The 26,109-nt window shown below is 41.5% G+C and overlaps 1 protein-coding gene and 1 non-coding gene across 4 annotated transcripts in view; one reads left to right on the top strand and one right to left on the bottom strand.

Annotated features, from left to right (window-relative positions):
* Nucleotides 1-26,109, top strand: part of SGK3 (serum/glucocorticoid regulated kinase family member 3) — a 130,765-nt gene that overhangs the window by 68,618 nt on the left and 36,038 nt on the right. For all 3 annotated transcript variants that reach the window (XM_047783822.1, XM_047783823.1, XM_047783821.1), the window contains exons 2-5: nt 5,286-5,502; nt 11,329-11,412; nt 15,161-15,233; nt 20,359-20,434. In XM_047783822.1, the coding sequence (XP_047639778.1) occupies nt 5,425-5,502; nt 11,329-11,412; nt 15,161-15,233; nt 20,359-20,434 (311 nt within the window). In that variant the 5' untranslated portion in view covers nt 5,286-5,424. The remainder of the gene's footprint in view (nt 1-5,285; nt 5,503-11,328; nt 11,413-15,160; nt 15,234-20,358; nt 20,435-26,109) is intronic.
* On the bottom strand, nt 4,695-4,826 carry LOC125130165 (small nucleolar RNA SNORA9). Its single transcript, XR_007135665.1, has one exon. It is a non-coding gene; the product is annotated as a small nucleolar RNA SNORA9 (small nucleolar RNA).

The raw sequence follows: 26,109 nt of genomic DNA, 5'->3' as shown, positions 1-26,109 counted from the left end.
AGGATCCTCCCCAAGTGTGGGTTGAGAGAGCACTAGCTACCTAGGAAGGAGGGCAAGGTACCAAGGGTCTGAGCTGCCTCTTCCTGTGGTTTACTTGTGCCTCCCAGATCCACCCAGGCCGGTCTTCTGTACCAAGTGGAATGCTTCTGTATGGTCCAGTCCTATGACTGGACCAGTGGCTCAGATAACAATCTGTTCCCTATGGTCTGTTCTTATTCCATAGTCTTGTTTTTCCATGAGGCCAGGACCCAGTGGACAGTAGTTATTTACAGGGCCCTAAGGCATCTATGACTTCTGTCCTCTTCCTGGTGCTTGTCAGAGGCTCCTTACCCCACCCCTGTCTGCCATGTCATTTCCAGTTCTAGTGGGTGTGCTGAGAACAGCCCAAGGTTAGGCCAGCTTTCACAGCTACAGAACCTTCTTCGGGATCAGGCCCCATTGATAACTGGCGGCCTTGTGGGTTACCTAGGAATAGGTCAGAGCAGCACCCCCTGATAGGAAGTTCCTCGCTTGGTTTGCCTCTTTCTCAGTGTATGTGGTGTACAGTGTGGCGATTTCTCTCACTGTAGATCGGAGGAGGAGAGTCCTGCCTCAGACCTCTGAAACCGCAGTGATCATCCATGGGATGGAACCTCCATGGATTTTACCCCCATCCTCTGGTTTACGCTTGTCTTGCAAAGACATCCTGGGTGCTCTTTCTTGTTCACCAGTTCTGGTTAACATAATGCCATTAATGTGGTGGGCCGCTGCAGTGATCTGGGATATTGAGATGATCAGGGGCCCTCCTTTATGTTAGGACAGTGCAGATGTAGCCCTCAGGTAAGACAGCGCAGAGGTCCTGCTGTTTCTGCCTCTTGATGGCAAATTACATCCCACCATCTTTACTAATGATGATAGAAAAGAAACCATTTGCCAGGTCAGAAGTTGTTTACCAGATATCAGCAGTTTGCTCATTTTCTCCAGCAAAAAATAGCCCATCTAGAATTTCCACTGTGGTCGGCATCACTGATTACATTTGTAGTAATCCATAGACTGTTCTAGGTTCTTTTGGCTTTTGTCCAGGTAAACAGTCACATTAGATGGGGATGAAGTAGGAATGTACACACCTGCATCCTTCAAGGTTTTGATAGTAGTACTAATATCTGAGCTTCTCCAGGGATGTTGTATAGTTATTGGTTTGCTTTCTTAGTGGGGAGACAGGGGAGAGTTAAGGCCTTCTTCATGGCCGTATCTTCCATAATGGCTTTTATGACAGAGAAGAGAACCAATGAGGAATTTGGTTAGTTACTAAGTATACCTATTTCTTTTAAAATTCTAGGGCTGGGCACTAACAACAGGATGGGCCTGCAGCTCTTATTGGACCACCCCATGAAATACCGGTGTTGACTTCCTTTTTCACCCCGCTTCTGGGATGAGATGGATACTCTGGCTGGTGGCCACATTTTAGATCTCCAGGGATTAGTTTCAGTTCAGAGCTAGTGTCCGGGAACCCTTGGAAGGACCTATGAATTCCTTTCCCCGTGGACAATCACCCTTGTGAGTGGCTTGCAGGTACCTCTTGGGTAAGGTCTGGAGGAGGACTGATGGGATCTCTGTGACTGAGTGTAGGGCCATGGTCATCCTACAGTTAGTCCTTCTCAGTCTTACATCCTGTGAATGTCCTCCAGCGTTTGCTCCTCAGACTCCTGGTGAAATTGTTGAGATTCTGCAGATTTTTTGGTACAAAAACAGTCTCCTCTCAGTAGGCTTTGAACTTCTTTCTGGGGTCCTTTGGCACTTAATTCCCATGAGGAGGCAGTGAGGGTGGTGGGAATAGGTAGTGAAGAGAACTGGTATCCTTCGTGAAATACCTTGGGCGGGGGTTAGGAGGCTGGGTCTTCTCAGAGAGCTGCAGGTTGCTGCTTTCAATACAGATGTTCAGCATTCTTACCCTTATTTGTATCTGCCCGAGTGCCTGCATCTGTCATTCAGGATTATTCCCCTTTCCAGCTCTTGTCCTCATGTTAGCATAAGAGACTTTGCAGGGTTGCATTTAATTGGTTCTACAGCCCTTATCATCACCCCTGGCTTGATTCTTAGTCCCATCAGCTTAGCAGCTCCTTTATTTATTTATTTTCTATTTTTTTGCTTTTTTAGGGCTGCACCTGTGGCACATGGAAGTTCCCAGGCTAGGGGTTGAAATGGAGCTGCAGCTGCCTGCTTTACCCCACAGCCACAGCAATGCTGGATCTGAGCCAAGTCTGCCATCTGCACTTCAACTCACGGCAACACCAGATGCTTAGCCCACTAAGCAGAGCCAGGGATCAAACCCGAGTTCTCATGGATACTAGTTGGGTTGGTTATTGCTGAGCCACTTTGGAAACTCCAACAGTTCCTTTATAACAGCCGTAGATATTTCATCCATCCATTTGGGAATTCACGGCTTTCTTTCAGTTTGTTGTGTGCTTTGCACACACTCTCAAGGACAACCAGGAGCATATATGGTCCATGTTACGATCTCTAAAATCAGCATTTTCATCATCTTCTTGGACTTAGAGCACCTTGCTCACCCCATCCTTCATCCTGTGGCAGGAAATTTGAGTGATGCTGGTATCACCGTGTGCTATATTATCAGTTGCCCATCCCCTCCGCACATAGGAAGGTTATCAGGGTCTTCATCACCCATGTGTCCCATTTTTGAGGGTCTGTGTCCTGGGTTCCTTCCTGGTAGCAGTTAACCACATTAGTCACTTGACACACTCAAGAATGATGCAAGGGAATCAACAAGGGGACTGTTCGTGAGGCTGTTGGGTCAGAGGTGAGAGAAGCAGCAGGGTGAGGTGACGCACTCCTGCTAATGAAGTTTGGAAGCCGTTACTCCTCCCAGGGCCTCACTGCAGCTGTGGGAACTGTGGCTGTGGGTGGAGAAACAACTGCCAGTTAGAAGGGGAGGGGGGACTCTGTCCCTCAGCATCTTGCTCTCCCACCCACCCTTTGGTCTCCTGCTGGTGCCTCTCATTGGATGAACCCAAGCAGAAGCCAGGGGCCGAGGGCAGGAGGCAGGCTGCCTCAGTGCAGGTCTGTAGAGGTTGGCCTTCTGGGCCTGTGGCAGGTGGAGAGGAGCGTTGGACCTGGAAGGGCAAATGGGGACCATGTACCACTATTTCCAGACTGGGATCTTTGGCCCAGATTTGAGTGTGCGCCTTCACGCAGGCTTCTTCACGCAGGCCTAGGTGTCCCCTGAGCACCTTGTATGGACAGCTTATTCTGCTGCCCAGCTTCTTCCCCTCGTCTGTTCGTGATGCCCCAGATGTCATATCTTAAGGAAAGATAAGTCCCTTCCGAAGGGAAGGCCTGAGACGTTCTCTTGTGGTTCTGCTTCTCTAAGCCATGCAGCGTCAGGCACAGCAGGCTTTCAGCAGGACCCTCCCCCTGGCTCCCACATTCTCAGGGGACAGGGCTGGGAAGTGCAGCACCTTGACCATCATCCTCTCACCATTTCTTTTTTTTTTTTGTCTTTTGTCTTTTTTGTTGTTGTTGTTGTTGCTATTTCTTGGGCCGCTCCCACGGCATATGGAGGTTCCCAGACTAGGGGTCCAATCGGAGCTGTAGCCACCGGCCTACGTCAGAGCCACAGCAACGCGGGATCCCAGCCGCGTCTGCAACCTACACCACAGCTCACGGCAACGCCGGATCGTTAACCCACTGAGCAAGGGCAGGGACCGAACCCACAACCTCATGGTTCCTAGTCGGATTCGTTAACCACTGCGCCACGACGGGAACTCCTCTCTCACCATTTCTGTTGCAGATGGAAAAGGATGGGCCGATGGGGGCCTGGAGCTCTTGGACAGGCCTAATCTGCCTTAGAAGGGCTGTGGCTTCCACTTGCTCTGATTCTTGAGCAGAAGGGCACTGTCCCTGGAGAGGAAGGCTCTTAGTAGATGGCACCTGATCTAATAAGGGGGCCAAAGAAGCTGCTTTTATGGAGTTTTAGGGTGCTCTAACTCACAACAAATGCTGCACCTTCACTTATGAGGGGGCCATGTTTTCTAACAGCTAATTTGGCTGCAGGTAAATCCTTCCTGACTGCATTTCCAGTGGCAAATTCAACAAACCCGTGTTCTCAGTTAAATCTCGTTACACCTAATTATTCAGAGTCTGCTGATATTTGAAATTATTACTTGAATAGAATTGATATACAATTATTAGATATATGTCATTGACTTCCTGAAATTAATCATGGAGGGAAACTGGTGGACTGACCCTTTAAAAGGTGTTATTTGGTGTCAGTAGATAGTATGGGCTGCTGTATGTGGCAAAGGTGACATCACTGTGACATCTTGAGCCCTTTGTCCATGGGTGGAATGATAATGTTGGTGTAATTGTATTTGTTTTGTATGAAGATCAGCTGTATTAGCTCTGACCCTCAGGGGTCTAGTGCAGAAGAATTATCTACAGTGTTAAAATGCATTGGGTGGGTAAGAGTTCGGGAGCCTGGAGCCAGACAGGCTGGGGTCGGATCATTTAGCCTCTCTGTGTCTCAGTTGCCTCATCTGTAAAACAGAGGTGAATAATTACCTACTATACAGGTTCCTAATCCAAAGCAGATCTCATCTTGGTGCTAGAAGCCTGAAAACCACACTTTGAAAAACCCTGCTCTGAACCCATCAAACTAGAGCCCATTTATTTATTTATTTATTTATTTACTTATTTTCAGTTGTCTGAAATTTCTATAACCTTGCTCTGGATGAAGCAGGGCAAGGCCTCAAACAATCTCAAAATTTTCTTGCAAGCACTGAGGAATGCACAGGGTCACCACAGACCCAGCACGCTGGAGAGGCTTGCTAGAGCCCTTTTAGGTGAGAGGTAGCCTTTAGTCCACGTGAACTGTGGTGTATAAGCTTCCAGAATTCTTACTAGAAAAGAAGGTAGATGGGATGCAAATGGTTGGTTGTGGTTTAGTTATTGATAAGGAGGTGACAGAAACCAATCTCTAACCTGGGCTGAGAGATATGATCAGAAATAAGTTCCTGCTGGGGTTCCCTTATGGCACAGCGGGTTATGGGTCTGTCATTGTCACTGCAGCAGCTTGAGTTGCAGCTGAGGTGCCAGTTTCATCCCTGACCCTGGGAACTTCCACATAACACGAGGATGGTAAAAAAATAAATACATAAATTCCTGCCAGAATAAGCATAAAATGGGTCCTGTGAGCAAGCAATGACAAATCATGGTATTTTAAAATTATTTTGCTAATCAGTTCTCTCTCTCTCTCTCTTTTTTTTTTTTTTTTTTTTCCTGTTGGTAAGGTTGCATGATGGAATGTGAACATTACCTCGAGAGGTTTTATGTTTTGGATTAGCTAATAGTGTTTGTCCTCTGCTGACTGTTCCTTCGGACTCACTTTTTGGTGTCCTTTTGAGGCAATAAACCAAAAGGGATTATACCATGGACTACAAGGAAAGCTGCCCAAGTGTAAGCATCCCCAGCTCTGATGAACACAGAGAGAAAAAGAAGCGGTTTACTGTAAGTATGTGGTGGAAAGCAAAGGGGACAAAACGGGCCAGAGAGAATGTTTCCATTTCTGCTGTTTTTCCTTAACCTAGAGAGTCTCCCCCACCCCCTGATTTCCTCATGTCCACATTTTACTTATCTTTCAAATGACAGACCTCCTCGGTCTTCCCTGTGTACCGCCACGGAATACAATTTCGTTTTCAGTGCAGGTTTTTGCCTGCTTCCCTAACCCCTGTGGAGAAACTGTCGGCTAGACCCTCTCACCAGAAAATGCGCACACAGTGGGGTCGTGGACTCGGAAGTCATTGATCCCATGTGGCAAGCCACTGTCTTGAAATTTCTATAATATTTTTCTTAAGACATTTGTCGTTTTTCAACCTCCATTTAAAAAATGTGTAATCTAGGAGTTCCCGTCGTGGCTCAGTGGTTAACGAATCCGACTAGGAACCATGAGGTTGCGGGTTTGATCCCTGGCCTTGCTTAGTGGGTTTAAGGATCCAGCGTTGCCGTGAGCTGTGGTGTAGGTCGCAGACACAGCTCAGATCCCACATTGCTGTGGCTGTGGCGTAGGCCGGCAGTTGCAGCTCCGATTCGACCCCTAGCCTGGGAACCTACATATGCCGTAGGAGCGGCCCAAGAAATGGCAAAAAGACAAAAAAGGAAAATGTAATCCAGTATTTTTTCTGTTTTTCCACTGTATAGAAAAAGTCCATTTCTGATTTTATTTGTATCACTGGGTATCTCCTGTAAGGCTTGATAAAGAATAAGCGCAGTGACTCTTTAGCTGAGTCAGTGTATCAGTGACTGTTAGTGGCGAATAGTCACTTTCCTGATTAGTATAATGACACATGTTGAATTTAGTTCCAGCAATCTTTTAGGATATACAGAGATCTGATGTCCTCCTCTCCCTGAAAACATGTCATTTATCTTGTCTCTGACCTGATCTTCCTTGTAAATCCCTACTCACTGAGCAGTGTGGAGAAATTCTTTTAACCCAGCTCTTTTTTTTTTTTTTTTTCCTGGCTTTTTGCTCCCATGGCACATGGAAGTTCCCAGGTTAGGGGTCTAATTGGAGCTATAGCCGCTGGCTTATGCCAGAGCTACAGCAACACCAGATCACACCACAGTTCACGGAAACGCTGGATCCTTAACCCACTGAGCAAGGCCAGGGATCGAATCCACAGCCTCATGGTTCCAGGTCAGATTTGTTAATCACAACGGGAATTCCAGCCCAGTTCTGTGTAACATTTAGTTTGAGGTAAGGTGGTTTCTTTTTTTTTCTTTTCTTTTTTTTTTTTTCCTTTCTTGGCTCCCCTGCAGCATATGGAGTTCCTGGGCCAGGGATCAGATCCAAGCTGCAGTTTCGGCCTAAGTTGCCGCTGTAGAATCCTTAACCCACTGTGCTGGGCCAGGGGGTCAAACCTGCATCCCAGCTCTCCTAAGATGCTGCTGATCCTGTTATGCCCCATTGGGAGCTCCAAGAAGTTCTCAGTCATACCACCCAGGCTGTCTTTGTTCTGCTTTCTTTCTCTCATTTGAATATCCACCCCCTCTCCAAGTCGGAGAAGGTTTGTGGTGTCCCCTTTCAATGTTTGTTCAGTTGATGACCTCACAGTAGCCTGCGAAGCCTTGGCATTCCTGTCATCCTGTAGATCTTTGCCATTCCAGGTGTAGAGTGATGGGTCTGGCAGACATCCAGCTGCGGTTGACCTGCTCCAGCCCTGGGCATTTCGTTGGCATCCCCCCGGGCATGTTCATTTGATGCACTGATTTGAGATCTGTTTCTCGTTGTCTTGGCTTGGGTGGTGGTGATGCATTGCTCACTCAGCTTCCCCTTGGCTCAAGATGGCTGGGGAGCCCACCACGGCTCTGCACGCCCTTCCTGCTCCTGATTCAGGTGGTCCTCCCTGGGCTGTGACCCTGCCAGTTGAGCCCCATAACAAGTGACTTTCAGCTCAGAGAGTTCATGTCAAATGGCAGGTGAGGAAAGCTGAGAAGTTAAACCCTTTACCCAGCACTCCACTCTGTCTTCTTAACCAGGTAGAGTGGGGCCCCCAGGTGGTAGTTTCCTCCCAGAGTCCCAGACAGGGAGCTGGAAACAACCCTCCTGCCTTCTGTTCTCCCTCCTTGACAAACACCTTCACACCCTGCATCGAAGCCCAGAGCAGAGAGATTGCAGTGTGTGTCTAGCCGTTTGCCCCTCCTCAGATGTCTTAGTATCTTCATTGTTTATTCCACATTAATATAAGCCAGTTTTAGAAACATCGTATTGATGATAAGTAAGAAGTCAGTATTCTTGAGATAAAATAGTGGAGTGTGTGCCGTTCTCCTTCTTTCCCTCTCCTTGTTTTACCTTTGGGCCGTTCTCTCCTTCAAGGGCATGACCTCCTGCCAAGTTCGTTGGAAGTTCATACATAGCAGATATAGGCAGTGGTTTATCTCAAGTGTACTTTTGTTTTCCATGGTAGAGGATTTCCATGTCTTCTGTGAAAGGGTCAAGGGCGCTAGTAGAATCACTCTTGGTTGTTTTTTTTTTTTTTTTTTTTGGCTGAGGAGTACAGCAGCTTGATGTGGAATCTCAGTTCCCAGACCAGGGATTGAACCCGAGCTGCAGTAGTGAGTCCTAACCACTAGACCACCAGGGAACTCCCTGAAGCATCACTTTTACCCAGCTGTTCCCAGAGCTGTCCTCCAAGTTCTCAAAGGCTCTGTCCAGATCACCTTGTTCACTTCCTTCCTCCACATCCTCAGGTGTTGCCTTGGTGGAGAGCATCCTGTGTAAAATAGCACCCTCATAGCCACCCTACCCCTTTCACAGTCTGCCACTTACCCTTTTTAGTTTTTTAATAACAGTTATCACCACCAGACATAACCTTGGGCTTATTTACATGTGCTTTTCTTGCCTTTGTTATTTTTATTTTTTTGGTCTTTTTAGGGCCGCACCCATGGCATATGGAGGTTCCCAGGCTAGGGGTCGAATCGAGCTGCAGCTGCCGGCCTACACCACAGCCAAAGCAGCGAAGGATCCCTGCCACATCTGTGACCTACACCACAGCTCGTGGCAACACCCGGCTCCTTCACCCACTGAGCGAGGCCAGGGATTGTACCTGTGTCCTTCTGGTTACTAGCCAGATTTATTTCTGCCTCGCTACGACGGGAATGCCTTGCCTTTGTTCTCCGAAGCAAGAACTTCCCTCTCTATTGCTTCACCAATACCCAGAACAGAGATAGATGTTCAGGAAGTATTTGTTGAATTGAAATTGAATGAAAAGTAGTGTTAAGTTTATGTGTCACTTGCTGATCATTACAGTTCAGTTCTCAGTTCTCAAGAAACTCAGTTCTAGTCAGCACAGATGGATCCCACCTCATCAAATGCAGAGTGTGTCTAGCCTCAACAGTGCCCAGACACTGTTCCTGTTCAATAATATTGTCATACTTTCGTTTTCATATGTCATTTATTTATTTACTGCTTTTTAGGGCTGCATCTGTGGCATATGGGAGTTCCCAGTCTAGGGGTTGAATCGAAGCTGCAGTCACCAGCCTAAGCCACAGCCACAGCAACTTGGGATCCAAACCACTTCTGTGGCCTACATCACAACTCACAGCAACGCCAGATCCCTGACCCACTGAGTGAGGCCAGGGATCAAAGCTGCATCCTCATGGATGCTAGTCGGATTTGTTTCTGCTGCGCCAGGCAGGAACTCCCTCATGTGTCTTTTAAATGGCTCTATTTGGTGAGGCTTCTTACAAAGAAATGAATGCAGTGTGTTCTCAGATGTCTTGACATAAACCAAGTCTAAATTATACTTTAATTTATCCACGCAACATATTGTCACTGAGTTTCTTATGCCAGGTGCTGTTCTAGGCACTGGAAGTACAGTGGGGAGCACAAATGATACAGCTCTTGCATTCTGGTGGGGCAAGACAGGCAATAAGGAATTTAAAAAAGAAAGAAAAACTTAGTAAGATTTATTGTGCTGTTAGTATTATATTGTTTCTGTGAAATCTTGTGCTTTTTTTGCAAATGAGAATACTTTTTAAAATTTGAAGTATTTTTGTTTTGACAATTGGCATTTTATTAGAACTTAATTAATGAGCCTTTTTTCATAGAGGCTTTATCTTGAGTCCTGTAAATAGTTGCCACAGAGCTGCCCCAGCCTGGAGCCTAGGTTTGGGTTCTCGTCTTGGCTGTACTTGAGTATCCACGGGAAGCCGTCTTGTCCCCCTGGGAAGTCAGTGCAAATAGTGCTGTTTGTTCAGGACGCTCATGATTGCATAAGCCTGTTTCTGATCCTTTGGTCGTGGTTCTGCTTCCAGGCCCATCTGATTCTGAGTGCCTTAAGAGATAAACTGTAGTCTAGTCTTAGAAACATGGCTTAGCTTCACTGGCAGCCTGACCAGATTCTTTATCCTCTACGTCTGCACTCTTTCCATGGGAGCAGTGGCATCTTAAAAACAATTCTGACACCTTGGATCCAGTGGCTATATTTAAAACTTTTGATGTCCCCTGGGTTAACACCAGAAATCCCTATTACCCCTGTGGCCTGGATGCTTGTTTTTCTCCCAGCCTTAGTAATTGACTGCTTCCCCAGGTGACTGATACAATGACTGCTTCAGCTTCCAGGTGAGACCTCCTCTCCTTTCTCACAGAGGGACAGGGCTTTACATTCTGGGGCCCCTCTTATTGTGGGCCTATTAATGTGACTATGTCTTAAACAGAGTTCATAGGTTTTAATCAGACACATCAGGGAGATCTTTCCACACAGTATTATCTAACTAGGAACTTGTGAGTGTAGCTTTCCAGTCTTTCATGAGAAGAGGTAGACATATTTGGATGCCCATCTTCTGAAATAAACTCCAGTTACTCTGTTATGTAACAGACTGTGGACAGTTGTATTGTAAACACCAAAACAACTCATACCATCTTTCCCTAATCTATATTGTATAATAGCGAGATTGATAGTTCAAGCTATACATCAATAAGTCTTCCCTCATGTAACCTGAATTCTTGGCATCTTTCTCTTTTAAAATGATAAAAGATCTTAGGTGTTCTAAATCATTTTATCCATACTGATGTGCTGAATTACATTCTGAGTATCTGTGGGATGAATTATGAGAGTTAATTCTGTGTTACAACTGTTGATTTGATACTTGTTCTGGTGCCTAGGAGGTTCGAAGATAGAGGTTTTAGTCTCACAAGTCTGAACTTCGGCAAGTTACTTAAGTTTTGGGGGCCGTCATCTTGTGTAGTTGGGGGGGGGGTTATAATACTCTGCTTACTTCATGGGGTTGTTGACTGAGGTTATGTGAAGTTAGACACACATGAGATGGTAGTCAGAAATCTGAGGATACATTCTTAGTTTGAAAAATCTGTGTAAAAGATGCCCTGAAAGGAGGAGAATCAATCATTGATTGTTGACTGTGTGGCAGGCATCACTTGTGAAAATACTTGATCATTGCAGGGTAATGGCTACTGCCGGGGAAGAAGAGAGCAGATTGGTTGGCATCAGTTGAATGTGTGATATTTTATTCTTGGGGAAGAAAATCTGAAACCAGAACGGCAAAATATTAGGATTCAGAAGACCTGAATAATGCATATCTGGGTGTTTGTTATATTCTTCTCTGAAAACTGTGGAAATATTTCATAACATTTTAAAAATAAAACACCTTTCAACAAGAAAAAATAAGGGTTTCAATTAGTGTACTTGTGTATCTTGGAGAATCATATGTAAATATTAATGTCTACTGTCCGTTTCATGAGGATGAAAAAGGTTACTTGCACATGTAAATAGCTAATGATTTTGTGATCAAATTTTATTTTGTCTTTTATTTCCACAGGTTTATAAAGTTTTGGTCTCAGTGGGCAGGAGTGAGTGGTTTGTCTTCAGGAGATATGCAGAGTTTGATAAGCTTTACAATACTGTAAGTAACCATCATCTATGAGATTTTTATTTTAAGACAAAACACCTGAGGAAATGGAAAAGGAGAGAGATTTATTTGATAAATAATACTTATATATATCAGACATGTAGAAAAGGGCAAGAAATTCCTCAAAAGCATCCTAACTTTGGAATTCTTACCAAAAAGAAAGAGAACTGTTGAGAAGTTCCAGGTAAACTATGAGAGAGATGAGAACTAGATGTAAAATATGTTTCAATGTCACAGAATATTAGAAATAAATTCTTTCTACCTACTTTTCTCATAATTGTTAATCATCATGCTACTTCTAGTTAAATTGCCTAACCTTTACTTTTGGTCTGAAAGGCTGTCATAAGCCTCCCTTCCTTTCATAGTTTCATTCTTGGTTGGAAATTAGTCTAACATTCCAGATTTTGAGTAGCTAACACAACTGAGATGAATATTGACTTCCAAAAGTCAATATTCATTACCTAAGAGATCATTAGTTATTTAAATACCTAAAACCTGTTGTGTTACCTAAGAGATCATTAGTTATTTAAATACCTAAAACCTGTTGTGTATATTCATTATTCATATATTAAATATTGTTTTTAATACAGTGCTTGCATTTGCAGATACTTTCTTCAGTAGGAAGCTAAGGCACCATGGTCATTGTAAGACATGAGGCCAAATCTTACACAGGGCCCAATGTTTGTAGAGAGCGTTGCCTTTAAGATTGTGCATAGGTAGGAGGCCAAAGAACACTGCCTGAGTTGCTCATTGGAGACCCCAGATTATTGAGACAGCTCTGGCTGCCAGGCTTTGCTTGGCAGAAAAAAAGCAATTGGACCTCAAGTCCCAAATTTAAATATCTTCTGCTCTAAGAATAAATAGAAATCACCTCATGTCATTATTTTAAAAATGGTAGATAACTAGATATCCTCCAGGAAAAAAAAACAAAACAACAACAAAAAAACCTGTTTCATATTTAAAAAGGTAATTTTTTTTTCAGTTTTCTTAACTTTGTCTCTTGATTTTAAAATAGAGTTATTTAGATACATGTCTGTGGGTTATCAATTGTAAAATAATGTAGAAGAAGGTAAGGATACCTCAATTAAGAGATAAATTACTTACTAAGTGGGTCAGAGTGAATCAATTGTTGTCTAGCTGCATAACTTCCTGTGTTTTCTTAAGTCATGAAAGTTAGGCTTCTGATTCATTTCCGTTTAGCATTTCACTTTATTTGTATTTGTTCCAAATAATATTCAAATTCTTTGCCAGTTGAAATTGAACTTTTAAATAATATTGCAGTTTTTTAACCAGCACCATACTCTAACCAACTGGGCTGAACAGCCTGTGTGTGTACTGCAGTTTTTAAAGTGGCTTTATTTTCCTGTGTAATATTAATACATATTCTAGAAAATAAAGACTATAGAGGAAAGTAAAACTAGCTTAAACTTAAAATTCACCTATAATGTCTCTACTCAGAGATAAAATATTTTACTGTTTTCTTCTGATTTTTAGTTTTCCTTTAATACATTGCAGGTGAACTTACTACAGATAGTTTTCATTATTGCTTAGTCAGAGTATATTGAGATAGTCTCTTTTGACTAAGGTCGCATTTTTGAGATAAAATAATAAATAGCCAACAAATTTAATAGGAGAATGTGTTTTATAATTTGAGTAATTAAAAACGATTTATTTTTTGTTGGAGGATGAGTGAGGGTTGAATGGTTAGCTCTATTTGAAATTTTTGGATACTATTATATACATGATCAACATTTTTTTTAGTTTTATACAGGTTTGTACCGATTAGGATACCTGGTTTATTATACTCGGATGGAAATAACATGTTGGTGAAGTAATACATCTACATGTACACAAAGATGGTTTATATGAGCGTCTTAGAGAAATAAGATCAAATTTTGTTCAGTGAACTACTAATAGATATGAATTTGAGATTGGTTTCTGAATTTTGCTTGAAAGATTACATGGATTAGCTTAACCTTTTAAACATGTCCTTTCGTAGAACTGTTTTTAAGAGGGAATAGCATAGGGGATGTCACCTAAACACTCAGCACTGTGGAGAACTGCACGAGTGAAAAGCATAGCATCCTCACGATGGTTTCCTGACTTAAATAGATGATGAAATTCTTTAAGTTTGTTTGGGGTGCTTCTCCCACCGTGATCACTTTATTTCTTTTCTTTCCATCAAACAACCCATCTTAAGCTTTTTTACAGAAAATTTTCCCTGTGTGGTTGTGTCTTTATCATCCACCTCCCTCATTTTTCCTGAATTTCTCTTTTCATCTTTTTCTTATTTTCCCATTTTCTGAGTCTTCCTCTCTTTATACAGCTCCCTCGAGTTCTGCCTCCTGTGGTGAACTGAGGGGCAAACAAACAAACAAACAAAAAAAAACGGGAATGGTACTGGCTGTGTTCCTTGATACTACAAAAGTAAAATTTCCAATCTGTAAACATGTTAACTGTCGGTTTAAATATGTTTATTATGACTGTAGTTTGTATTTGGACTGTATTTATTACAGAACTTGTTGAACACATACAGAACTTGTTGAACACATAGAGAGACTGTATGACTAGAGAAAATACCATGATGTACCATCCATCTTCAGCAGTTACCATACACAGCTGTTCTTGTTTCATCTCCATCCCTAGCCAGTCTGCTGGAATTCTGAAGCAAATTTCAGACATCTTATCTTCCCATCTGTAATTACTTCAATTACATCTCTAAAAAGATAAAGATTCTTTAAAAATGTGCAATGTCATTATCACATCTAAAATAAGGATAATGCCTTAATATCAGATACTCAGTGTTTATATGACTTGTTGATAAGTCTGTGAAGTGTCTTTTAATCATTAAGTTTCCCCCTCCACTTCTTTTTTCTTTACAATTTTTTTTGTTGTAAAAACAGGGTCATTTTTCTACAGATTTTTCAGTCTGAATTTTGCTGCTCATGGTGTAGAGTGATTAATACACTCTCCTTTCTTTATATTTCTTGTCCATGAGAGTGTACATACATGTTATATATACGTGCGTCTGTGTGTATATATGGATATACATGTTTCTGTATGTATGAATATTTATAGTATATTCATATGTATGTGTGTGTTTTTTTTTTGACACCAAGCTTAAAATAAGCATTAACCTGTTTTTATGACTTCACTGCCCCAAAATTAATTTCTTCAAGACCAAGTCATTCTTACTCTGGGGATAAGAAAATCTGATAAACAAATATATCAGAATATTAATAGGAGGAAGGCTAGAGCAGAGGGTAGTGAAAGCAGAATTCATCAGCTTTCTTAGAAAACATTTGTCAATCTCTTTACTTAGAGAACACAGATTTCACACCTTCTCCCGAGGTGATAAATGATGAGTGACATGTATTCAAAACCTATACACCAGGTTGTATAGCCTAAGCACTTAACACACATCATTTTCTTTACACCTCACCATAGATCCATAAATGCCAAGATTATCCACATATTCAGACAAGAAAACTGAAGCACAGAGATGTTAAGTTACTCATCCAGGGTCACAGAGATACTAAGTGTTTTATTGGGACAAAATAGGATTAGTCAGACTAATGGTATTTTATTGGTATAATTTAATATTGTACATTTGATCATGATATACTTAAAAATATGTCTTATGGATTTTTTTTGAAAATTAGATTATATTTTGTTTTGGAGTATGTATAACTAGAAGACCTGTAGAATTAACTTCATATAGTGTTATTTTTTTTAATTCTAGTTAAGGAAACAGTTTCCTGCTATGGCCCTGAAGATTCCTGCCAAGAGAATATTTGGTGATAATTTTGATCCAGGTAAGCAGTAACTTCACAGACCAGCCATTAGTGATGGTTATTTTGAAGAATTTCTGCATTCATTGCACTGTATAGCAGTATAGGACCTTACAAACCTGATTGATCTCATTCTCTAAACACTTTGTGTTTTAATTTGTTTTGTCCTCACAACAACGCTTTGAGGTGGGTATTACTATCATCATTGTTTTATAGATAAGGAAACTGAGGCACAGGTTAATTAATTTGCTCAGGAGTCGTATACAAGTAGTATATGTCAGATTTGGAAGTTAACTTCAAGCAGTCTGGCTTTAGATAAATTTATTGATTATTAAGGATAATGTGCAGTTCTTTTCTAACCATGAAGTATTCTTTGTTATGTGCAGAAATATTTACTAAATGTGTGCTCTATACATGGCACCCTGCAGGCCTCTGAATGGATTAGCAAGAAATGTCCTAAAGTTTACCCTTGGGGAGCCTAATGGCACATAGGATTTCAGAAATCCAGAGGCCGTTTATATTTCTGAAGCCTCAAACTTCAGACTTTTAAAACTGAAATCCAGGAAATCAACCCAGTACACAAATGGCTACTTACAGAGAGACAGAAGTCTCTCCACCAGAATCTCTATGTTTAAAGTTTTCTACCCATGCAACAGGTGGATCCTGACAAGCTAGAGAGTTTCCTCCCTCCCCACTCTCTGTTTTTTAAGGGCTGCACCTGCAGCCTGTTGGAAGTTCCCAGGCTACAGGTCAAATTGGAGCTGCAGCTGCCAGCCTACCCCACAGCCATAGCAACACCAGATCTGCAACCTATGCTGCATCTTGTGGCAACACCGGATCCTTAACCCACTGAGCGAGGCCAGAGATCTAACCCGCACCCTCATGGATACTAGTCCAGTTCTTAACCTGCTGAGCTGCAACGGGAACCCTCCCTCCTCCCCACTCTTTTACTTCCTCAGCTTATTTGCTTGTAACCTTGTAACCCTGCAGACCCATGGTTCCTGACATGTCTGCTTTCTTGGTCACTGCTCAGTACATTCGCTCTCAAATGGCTTATCTTGCTTCCTCTCTGTAACCTAACCTGGTACCATTCCTTTTCCTCCAAGTTGTCTTCACTGTACCCTGTGCAGTTCTGCCCATGACGAACAAACTCCTTTATCCTCCTCCGTCTTTTTCATATTTCTTTTGCATTCTTGCTTTCATTAAAACTGAGTTTTTCCCCCAAGGCTGCTTGAAATCCCCTGTCACCTTCTCAACTAGAGACTCTTTATTCTTTTACACTTTCTGAACCTCAGGATTGGAGAGGGTTCTCATTCCCCCCTCCCTTTTTTTTTTCACTTCCCCTATCTTATGCAGAATTTTTTTCTCTTGGGAGAATTTAGCACACTTTATTGTCATTGCCAGTCTGTCTTATCTGTCCGTAGATTTTATGAGAGTGAATGCTTTGCCTTTTTTATTTATCTATAGTGCCTGGTAGATTCTTAATAAATATTACTTGAATAGGTTAGTCTAGCAGTAAAGAGCAGATTGAGTTAGCACAACAAAGGTAGATTTTACATTCCTTGGATTGATTCTGTAGGCCAGTGGCTTTTGTTCGCTTGTTCTTTCTTTTTCTTTTTTTTTCTAGCTGTAGAACACTTTCGCCCTAGTGAAATTTTGTGCAGAAAATGTCATGTGTAGGACAAATAAAAATGAAGTGGCTTTGTTTGTGAGGCAATGAAGTGTGTCTGTGGAGTACAGATTGAAAAGCGTCGTGACGGGTAACACATGAGCCTTAGAGTTATTTGAGTGAAGTGGCCACATGGTATGAAACCAGCAGTAGGCAGAGCACAGAGAACATGAGAGAGAGTCTGCGAGGTTGGTTAAGGGACTATTCTAGTAGTCCTCAAATTAGGTAATGAGCGCTGCAGCTAGGGTGGAAATGGGTCTAAAAATGGAGCCATATGTAGGAACTCTTACTTTTTTTTTCTTTTGCTTTTTAGGGCCACCCCTGTGGCATGTGGAAGTTCCCAAGCTCGGGGTCGAATCAGAACCTCAGCTGCCAACCTGAGCCACAGCCATAGCAATGCCAGATCCAAGCCGCATCTGTGACCTACACCACAACTCATGGCAACGCCAGATACCTAACCCACTGAGCAAGGCCAGGGATTGAACCTGCATCCTCTTGGGTACTAGTCAGATTCACTTCTGCTGAGCCGTGATGGGAACTCCCCCAAGAAATCCTATAATTTTAAACTTGATTTGGAAATACAACATGAGATCATGATTTATTTTTCTCTTTCTAAAACTTTACATACTTCCCAGATCTCTCCTCCGGAAATGTCTAAAAGCAGTAACAAATAAGTAGCAGGGGCACAGCCTTAGCATCCAGGTTATCATCTCTAAACACCATTTCCCTCAGCTATACTTTAGTAAAACTTTAAGAAATGAAAAATAAAACACTTTCCCCCTTAAAGAAACAAAAGTTCGATGAAAAAATGGCAATTCAAGATCTTGGGCAAGAAATATACAAGGTTGGTCCTTGGACATCTTGCCTGGAAGGAAAGAAGCTGTACAAGAAAACAGAGGTTTTAGAGTTCCACTGTGGCACAGTGGGTTAAGCTAAATGCAGCAGCTGGGGTCACTGGAGGTGTGGGTTTGATCCCTAGCTCAGTGTAGTGGGTTAAAGGCTCGGATTCAGTCTCTGGCCTTGGAACTTCAGCATGCTCTGGTGTGCCCATAAAGAACAGCAACAAAAACAAAAAGCCAAGAATACTGAGGTTTTCTCAGAAGGACACAGGAGCCCGGTTGATAGGGGCTTTCACTGGCCAAAGACGGTCAGTTAGGGCATGAAGAAAGAAATTGCCCTTCTTAACTTCACCCTTGACGGCTACCCTGGAGAATTCTTCCATACATCTTTCTGAGTTCGTATGCTGCAGCTTTTAAGTCCATGCTTGTCATTTTCTTTCTTTCAGCTTCTTTGTTTTGGTGATTACCAATGTCTGTAAGTTATATTTTACATACTTGAGGCAGATTTTAAGGGTTATTTCTGCCTATGCTTTTTGAAGTTAAAATTGCACTTTGGATTTAAAGACCTTTCTGTAAAGTATACACAGAATTAGCTATACTTTTTATATTCTAAATAATACCAAGCCTTTTGCTGATAGGATCCTGAAGTCAATATGTAAACTACTTTTGGGGGGTAGTTTTTAAAAAAATAAGGTTATTGGCGTTCCCGTCGTGGCACAGTGGTTAACGAATCTCACTAGGAACCATGAGGTTGCGGGTTCGATCCCTGGCCTTGCTCAGTGGGTTAAGGATCCGGCATTGCCGTGAGCTGTGGTGCAGGTTGCAGACGTGGCTCGGATCCTGTGTTGCTGTGACTGTGGCGTAGGCCGGTGGCTACAGCTCCGATTCGACCCCTAGCCTGGGAACCTCCATGCCTCTAGAGCAGCCCAAGAAATGGCAAAAAGACAAAAAAAAAAAAAAGACAAACAAACAAGATTATTGTATTACTGAAAAATAACATTACACAGTAACAAAAATAATTTGAGTTAAATAAGAGATGGGGCATATGAAACTTGGAGGCTATGAATGCTGGAATGTATATTCATTTGCTTGATGTTTTATTTATTCACATCAGTTAAGTACCTTCTAAAACACTGTATAAGAGGTAAAGTTGAAAAAAAAATTTGAAGGCATGATCCTTCCCTCAGTGACTTACATAGAAACAACTTTTCTCAATTTTAACCTCTGCTAATTGAAGAGAAATAGGTTTGTACAAAATAAAAACCCATTTTTAACAGTAGAGTTTTGATAATACTAAACTAGGTAATCACCATTCTTATTTGCATAGATTTCAGTGTTCTTGATTTTTTGTGTTTTGGGGGTTTTGGGGCTGTGCCCTTGGCACATAGACGTTCTCAGGCCAGAGATTGAACCTGTGCCACGGCACTGACTGGGGCTGCTGCAATAACAACACCAGATCCTTAACCTGCTGTGCCACAAGGGAACTCTGATATTTCTTGATTTTTTTTTTTTTGTCTTTTTGCCATTTCTTGGGCCGTACCCACGGCATATGGAGGTTCCCAGGCTAGGGGTTGAATCGGAGCCGTAGCCATCGGCCTACACCACAGCCACAGCAACTCGGGATCCTTAACCCACTGAGCAAGGCCAGGGATCGAACCTGCAACCTCATGGTTCCTAGTCGGAGTCGTTAACCACTGAGCCACCATGGGAACTCCTGATTTTGTTTTTTTTTTATTTTTTACTTTAAGTTGGTATGATTTTTCAGTCATCAGTGTCATAGTGTTAATTTTTATTACTTGGTAGTACATGAGGAGTTGGGCAAAAACAAAATATCTCTCCAGGTTTTGTGGTGACTCTGCTTAGAACCTAAAGTAGGCATTTTGAGGGAGAATTTTCTTTGGGGAAATATGTTGTCTGCTTTATTTTATAACCATTGTATTTATAGGTTTAAAAATATATTTGTAAGTATTTATTCCTTATTATATGAAACATGAACTAAGAAATAACTTCTTGAAATTCCCGCTATGGTGCAGCACCTTATGGTATCCATAAGGATGAGGTTCCATCCCTGGCCTTGCTCAGTGGGTTGGGGAACTGGCCATGCTGTGAGCTGTGGTATAGGTGACAGATGCGGCTCAGGTCCATTGTTGCTGTGGCGGTGGCATAGGCCAGCGGCTACAGCTCTGATCTGACCCCTAGCCTGGGAACTTCCATATGCCACAGGTGTGGCCTTAAAAAGCAAAAAAAGAAAAGAAAAAAGGGAGTTCCCATTGTGGCCAGTGGTTAATGAATCCGACTAGGAACCATGAGGTTGTGGGTTCGATCCCTGGCCTCACTCAGTGGGTTAAGGGTCCGGCGTTGCTGTGAGCTGTGGTATAGGTCGAAGACACAGGTTGGATCTAGTGTTGCTGTGGCTGTGGCATAGGCCGGCTGCTACAGCTCCAATTTGACCCCTAGCCTGGGAACCTCCATATGCTGCAGATGTGGCCCTAAAAAGACAAAAAAAAAAAAAAAGAAAGAAAAAAGAAAGTTTCTTAATCAAAATTCACAATCTTGTGCTTATCTATCTTGTATAACTGTGTTGATGTATAATTTCATGGTCTAATATAAATAATCCTAATAGCATTATCTCTCTTAACAGATTTTATTAAACAAAGAAGAGCAGGACTGAATGAATTCATTCAGAACTTAGTTAGGCATCCAGAGCTTTACAACCAGTAAGTAATTTTCATTGTGATCTAAGGAGGCACTGAAACCAAACCTAAGACTATTGAATAAGCTGCTGGTGCATATTTTATATGTTGTTTGGAATCTTACTGTGCTATATATTTTTGTGAAACCTTCCTCAGGTATTTTTCCCATGATGTTCTTAATCTTTTAAGAATTTTTACCCTGATATTCTTAATCCTCTTTTCCCTCCATCAACTCAAGGCATGAGTTCTTTTCTTTCTTCCTATTGTGCTTGTTCCATAGATTGAACTTGAAAGGAATTTGCACAGTTAAAACGGTTTGCTATTTACTTGATGTTGTATTTATTCATGCTTTAAGAAAGCATATCTTAAGTACCTCTGAGTGCATTGAAAATATGAAGAGAAATTAATGTCATCCTTACCTTCCAGAAGCCTAGGATCCAAGTCTAGTGGGAGAAACAGATTTAGAAACAAGTAATTAAATCAGAGGAAGTTTTATGATAAAAGTCCAGAGGACAGCAGATATAAATTGGCCAACTCTTCTTTGTAGGGGGCAGGAAGGTTTCCTTCAAGAAAAAAAGGTTGGGAGAGCATTCCAGGCAAAGGGAGCAGTGCATGTAACGGAGTCTTTGTTACAAAGAGCCTGTGATGTTTAGGATGCTTAAATTAAGTATTAGCATTTCATGGTACCTGGAACACAGAGTAGGTGACAGAAAGGAGATGAGGCTGAAGGAGTTGGCAAGGGCTGAGCACATGCGCCATGACTTTATGCGACCTACGTCAGCATTCTGTGTCCCCAGACAGGGCCTGCAGACCTTCTCAGCACAGCCTTCTAGGCAACTTCTTAACATGAAGGTACTTTCCCAGCCCTGTGTGTGTCTGGTAGGCTAGCAGCTCTGATGAAGGCAGAAGGGTGGGTCATCTCATAACTACCTAGGAACATAGAGGTACGTCCGTGGTTTGAAATGCCTTTTCATTTTGAATCTGGTAATTGGTTCGTGGGTATTCATTATATTCATTGTGGTTTTTAATTTACGTTATGTTACTTAACATGGTTTTGCATGAATTAAGTATCCCATTCTAAGAAGAATAAAGTAGAACATTTGGGAAACCTTCCTACAGCTCACCTATCTTTGTAGATGCAAAGGCTGCCTGTAGACAGTGATGCAGACTTGATACCTTTTATTAGTCTTTTCAGAATCACAACACTGAAGGACTGTATTTGAGCCACTGTTCTCAGAACAATAATGACGTTTATTGATCCTCACAGTTTGTAGAGGCCTCCTATGTCCTGAGCAGGTGTTCTGACCTCCTTTTTTAACTTAATACACTAAATCAGTGAAATACTAGAGCTGGACCTCCTCTGACCATGGTCCTCTGCCCAGTGCTCTAGATTTCATTCCCGTTGACACTCACAGGTAGGACAGTGGTCAGAAGGCCCAGCACCTGCTTTAGCTCTGGGATTAGCCCTCAGCTCAGCCGGAGGGGCAGCTGCCTTTCCATTCAGGGCCTCCAGCAGGTGGTGGAGGAACACAGCCTTGGGCAGGATCCTGGAGCTCAGGGTTCCTACATGTGGTGAGTTCCTCAGCAAAGAGTCTTTTATCATTTGGCTCTTTGTATAATTATTTTTTAAACATTGTGCCTTTTCCCCTAGGACCAATTCTATGTTATCTTGAGCTTAGATCTCCTCCTCTAATGTGTAATTTTTGTTGTATGCATTGGAGATTACTTCACATTGGAGTATTACTGGCTTATTATGAAATGCATATGTTGAGAGCTTGAATTTGTCTCCTTCTTTGACAGAGCCTCACATGGAATATGTATAGAATAAGTGGTGGTGGTTTTCAGTATTTCTCCTGGTATTTGGAACAGTGTTACTCAGAACCTCTAACAGTATATTGTAAATGCTGAGAATTCATTTTGGATATAGAAGTGTTGTATTATAAAGATGTTATATTTGGTATTGAAATTCAATTAAAGCCAATGCGATTATTTTAACTTTAACATTATACTATTAAAATACACAGTTCTTAAGTCTACAGCCCAATAGGTTTTTCCATATCTGTGCACCTTGTAACTACCACTGTTCCATTTAAAATAAAGGACATTTCTAGCACCTTCAAAATAAATAGCCAAGAGAGGTTTTGGGTTTTGGTTTTTTTTTTTCCCCTTTTTTGGATGCCCTGTGGTGTATGGAGTTCCCGGGCTAGGGTTCAGATCCGAGCTGTGTTTGCGACTTAAGCTGTGGCTATGAGAGCACCAGATCCTTAACCCAGTATTCTTGGCCAGGGATCGAACCTGCATCCCAGAGCACCCAAGACACTGCTGATCCTGTTGTGCCACAGCAGAAACTCCAAGAGGCTTTTTTTCCCCCCACTGTACAGCAAGGGGATCAAGTTATCCTTACATGTGTACATTACATTTTTTTTCCCCACCCTTTGTTCTGTTGCAACATGAGTATCTAGACATAGTTCTCAATGCTACTCAGCAGGATCTCCTTGTAAATCTATTCTAAGTTGTGTCTGATAACCCCAAGCTCCTGATCCCTCCCACTCCCTCCATCTCCCCCTGGGCATCCACAAGTCTATTCTCCAAGTCTGTGATTTTCTTTTCTGAGGAGATGTTCATTTGTGCTAGATATTAGATTCCAGTTATAAGTGATATCATATGGTATTTGTCTTTGTCTTTCTGACTCATTTCACTCAGTATGAGATTCTCTAGTTCCATCCATGTTGCTGCAAATGGCATTATGTCATTCTTTTTTATGGCTGAGTAGTATTCCATTGTGTATATATACCACATCTTCCGAATCCAATCATGTGAGGATGGACATTTGGGTTGTTTCCATGTCCTGGCTATTGTGAATAGTGCTGCAATGAACATGTGGGTGCATGCGTCTCTTTTAAGTAGAGTTTTGTCCAGATATATGCCCAAGAGTGGGATTGCGGGGTCATATGGTAGTTCAATGTATAGATTTCTAAGGTATCTCCAAACTGTTCTCCATAGTGGCTGTACCAGTTTACATTCCCACCAACAGTGCAGGAGGGTTCCCTTTTCTCCACAACCTCTCCAACACTTGTTATTTGTGGACTTATTAATGATGGCCATTCTGACTGGTGTGAGGTGGTATCTTATGGTTGTTGTTTGTTTTTTAACCTCATGTTTAACTGACATTTTCTTTTTAATAAAACTGATATTTCATATTTTCTGAATCTCATCTGTTAATGGAACTTTGTTATTTTTCACACCCTTCATTTGAACATCAAACTGTTTATAAAATAGTACAGATTTAAGTGAGCAAGAAGAAAACGCCAGTCAGCAAGTGTCTCTTGAAGGGCTACTGTGTTCTAGTCTTATTCCATGTGGAAAATGCACTTCAAAGAGCTTTACTTCAATAGAGAAAAGGTTGCTTTTAAAATAACAATTAGTAAAATTGAATTTAAAAATCATTTTAAAACTTGAATAAAATGTTATTTCTGGAGTTCCTGTCGTGGCTCAGTGGTTAACGAATCCGACTAGGAACCATGAGGTTGTGGGTTCGATCCCTGGCCTTGCTCAGTGGGTTAAGGATCTGGCGTTGCCATGAGCTGTGGTGTAGGTTGCAGACGTGGCTCGGATCCCACATTGCTGTGGCTCTGGCGTAGGCTGGCGTCTACAGCTCCGATTTGACTCCTAGCCTGGAAACCTCCATGTGCCGCGGGAGCGGCCCTAGAAATGACAAAAAGACAAAAAAAAAAGTTATTTCTCTGACCCTTGGATAGAACAGGGCTTGCTGAGCATATTGGCAGTGAATGATGTATGACAAAGTAAAACAATGACAAATTTGACTCATAAGAACTTTTGGCCTCCAAAAATTACAAGCGAAATTAAAAACCAAAAATATAAAAAGTTTCCCATGATAAAGGAAGTAGGTAAATATACTTAATAAAAGAGCTTATTCAGATAATATACACTTAAGACACCAAAAAAAAAAAAAAGGGACAAAGCACATTAACAATTTACAGAAGACACAGGGAACTATGTCTAGTCACTTGTGATGGAACATGATGGAGGATAATGTGAGAAAAAGAATGTATGTATGTGTATAACTGGGTCACTTTACTGTACAGCAGAAATTGACAGGACACATTAAATCACCTATGGTAGAAAAAAACAAAGTCTTACAAAAAACAGTCTACAGAAGAGACGATGCAAATGGCTGATTAATTACTAGAGAAAATGAACATTTCTTTGTCTATTTAACAAATGCAAATAGAAGCAAAAATACCTTATTTTAGCTTTATTGCAGTATAACACATATTGGAGCTTAAATCATGACTCTACAGCTTAATGAACTGTGAAAAAGTGAATATATTTATCACCTTTGCCAGCCCAAGGAGGAGAGCATCACCAGCACTCCTCACACAGCTCAATCTCTGTTCCTTCCCGAAGGTAATTACTCTCCTGATTTTTAGCAGCATAGATTAACATGCCCTGTTTCTGAACTTTATGTAAATGGAATCATACATTACATATTTCTGTATGTGGCTTATTTTACCTAGGTTGTTGCTTATAGCTATAGTTTGTTCATTTGTGGTTCTGCTGATGGACATTGGAGTTATTTTTATTTTCTGTCTATAATGAGTAATGTTGACATTCACATATCTTTCCTTGCACATGTGCAAGCATTTCTGATGTATACCCAGAAGAAGGGAACTTCGGGTTGTAGTGTATGTATATGTATGTATATATGTAACCTTAGTGGATAATGCTAGATAGCTTTCCAAAGTGACTGTACCAGTTTGCACTCCTACTGTTGGCATTTACATTCTCACCAAGTGAGAATGCATTGCTCACTTCACCAACACTTAGTATACTTAGTCTTTTCAATTTTAGAGTATCAAATTCTAATTCAAAGTAGAAATTCTAGTTCTAATTTCTGTTTTTGTTGTTGTTGTTGTTGTTGTTTGTCTTTCTGTCTTTTTTAGGGCTGCTCCCATGGCACAGGAGGTTCCCAGGCCTAGGGGTCAAATCAGAGCTGTAGCCGCTGGCCTACACCACAACCACAGCAATGAGGGATCTGAGCCATGTCTGCAACCTACACCACAGCTCACAGCAACACTGGATCCTTAACCCACTGAGCAAGGCCAGGGATTGAACCCGCAACCTCATGGTTCCTAGTCGGATTCGTTAACCACTGAGCCACGACAGGAGCTCCTCTAGTTCTAATTTCAAAACTAGAATTTTCAGTTCTAGTGAGTGTGTCCTGGTATCTTACTGTTGCTTTAATTTGCATTTCACTAATTACTAATATAATTGAGTTCCCTCTCTTTAAAATTTTTCACATATTGAACTATGAGAGGTGCTAATATAAACTAATGTTTAATTGGGGGTGAAGAGAGTCTTCAGGATGTTCATGTCTTGTTAGGAGAGAGAGTAGAAATTGGCATAACCTCCCTGGAAATTAGCTAAGCAAACTACTTAGAGCCTAAAAATGGTTTATAATTCAGACCAAATATTTTTTTAAAATGTGTAGTGAAAATCATAAGTGCAGTTCTAGTGTACACTATGTTTGTCTACTGCAACATTATTTATAGTAGTGAAAATTGTACAGTCAAAAGTTGGAAGCCATATATATACATATATATACATACTCTAAAGTGAAAGAATCATTGAGTAACTTTTAGTGTATCCATATTAATACAATATCATACACCTTTCAA

The sequence above is a fragment of the Phacochoerus africanus genome, chromosome 6 (assembly GCF_016906955.1).
Source record: "Phacochoerus africanus isolate WHEZ1 chromosome 6, ROS_Pafr_v1, whole genome shotgun sequence".
Classification (NCBI taxonomy): domain Eukaryota; kingdom Metazoa; phylum Chordata; class Mammalia; order Artiodactyla; family Suidae; genus Phacochoerus; species Phacochoerus africanus.
This window is presented reverse-complemented; position numbering and strand designations above follow the sequence as displayed.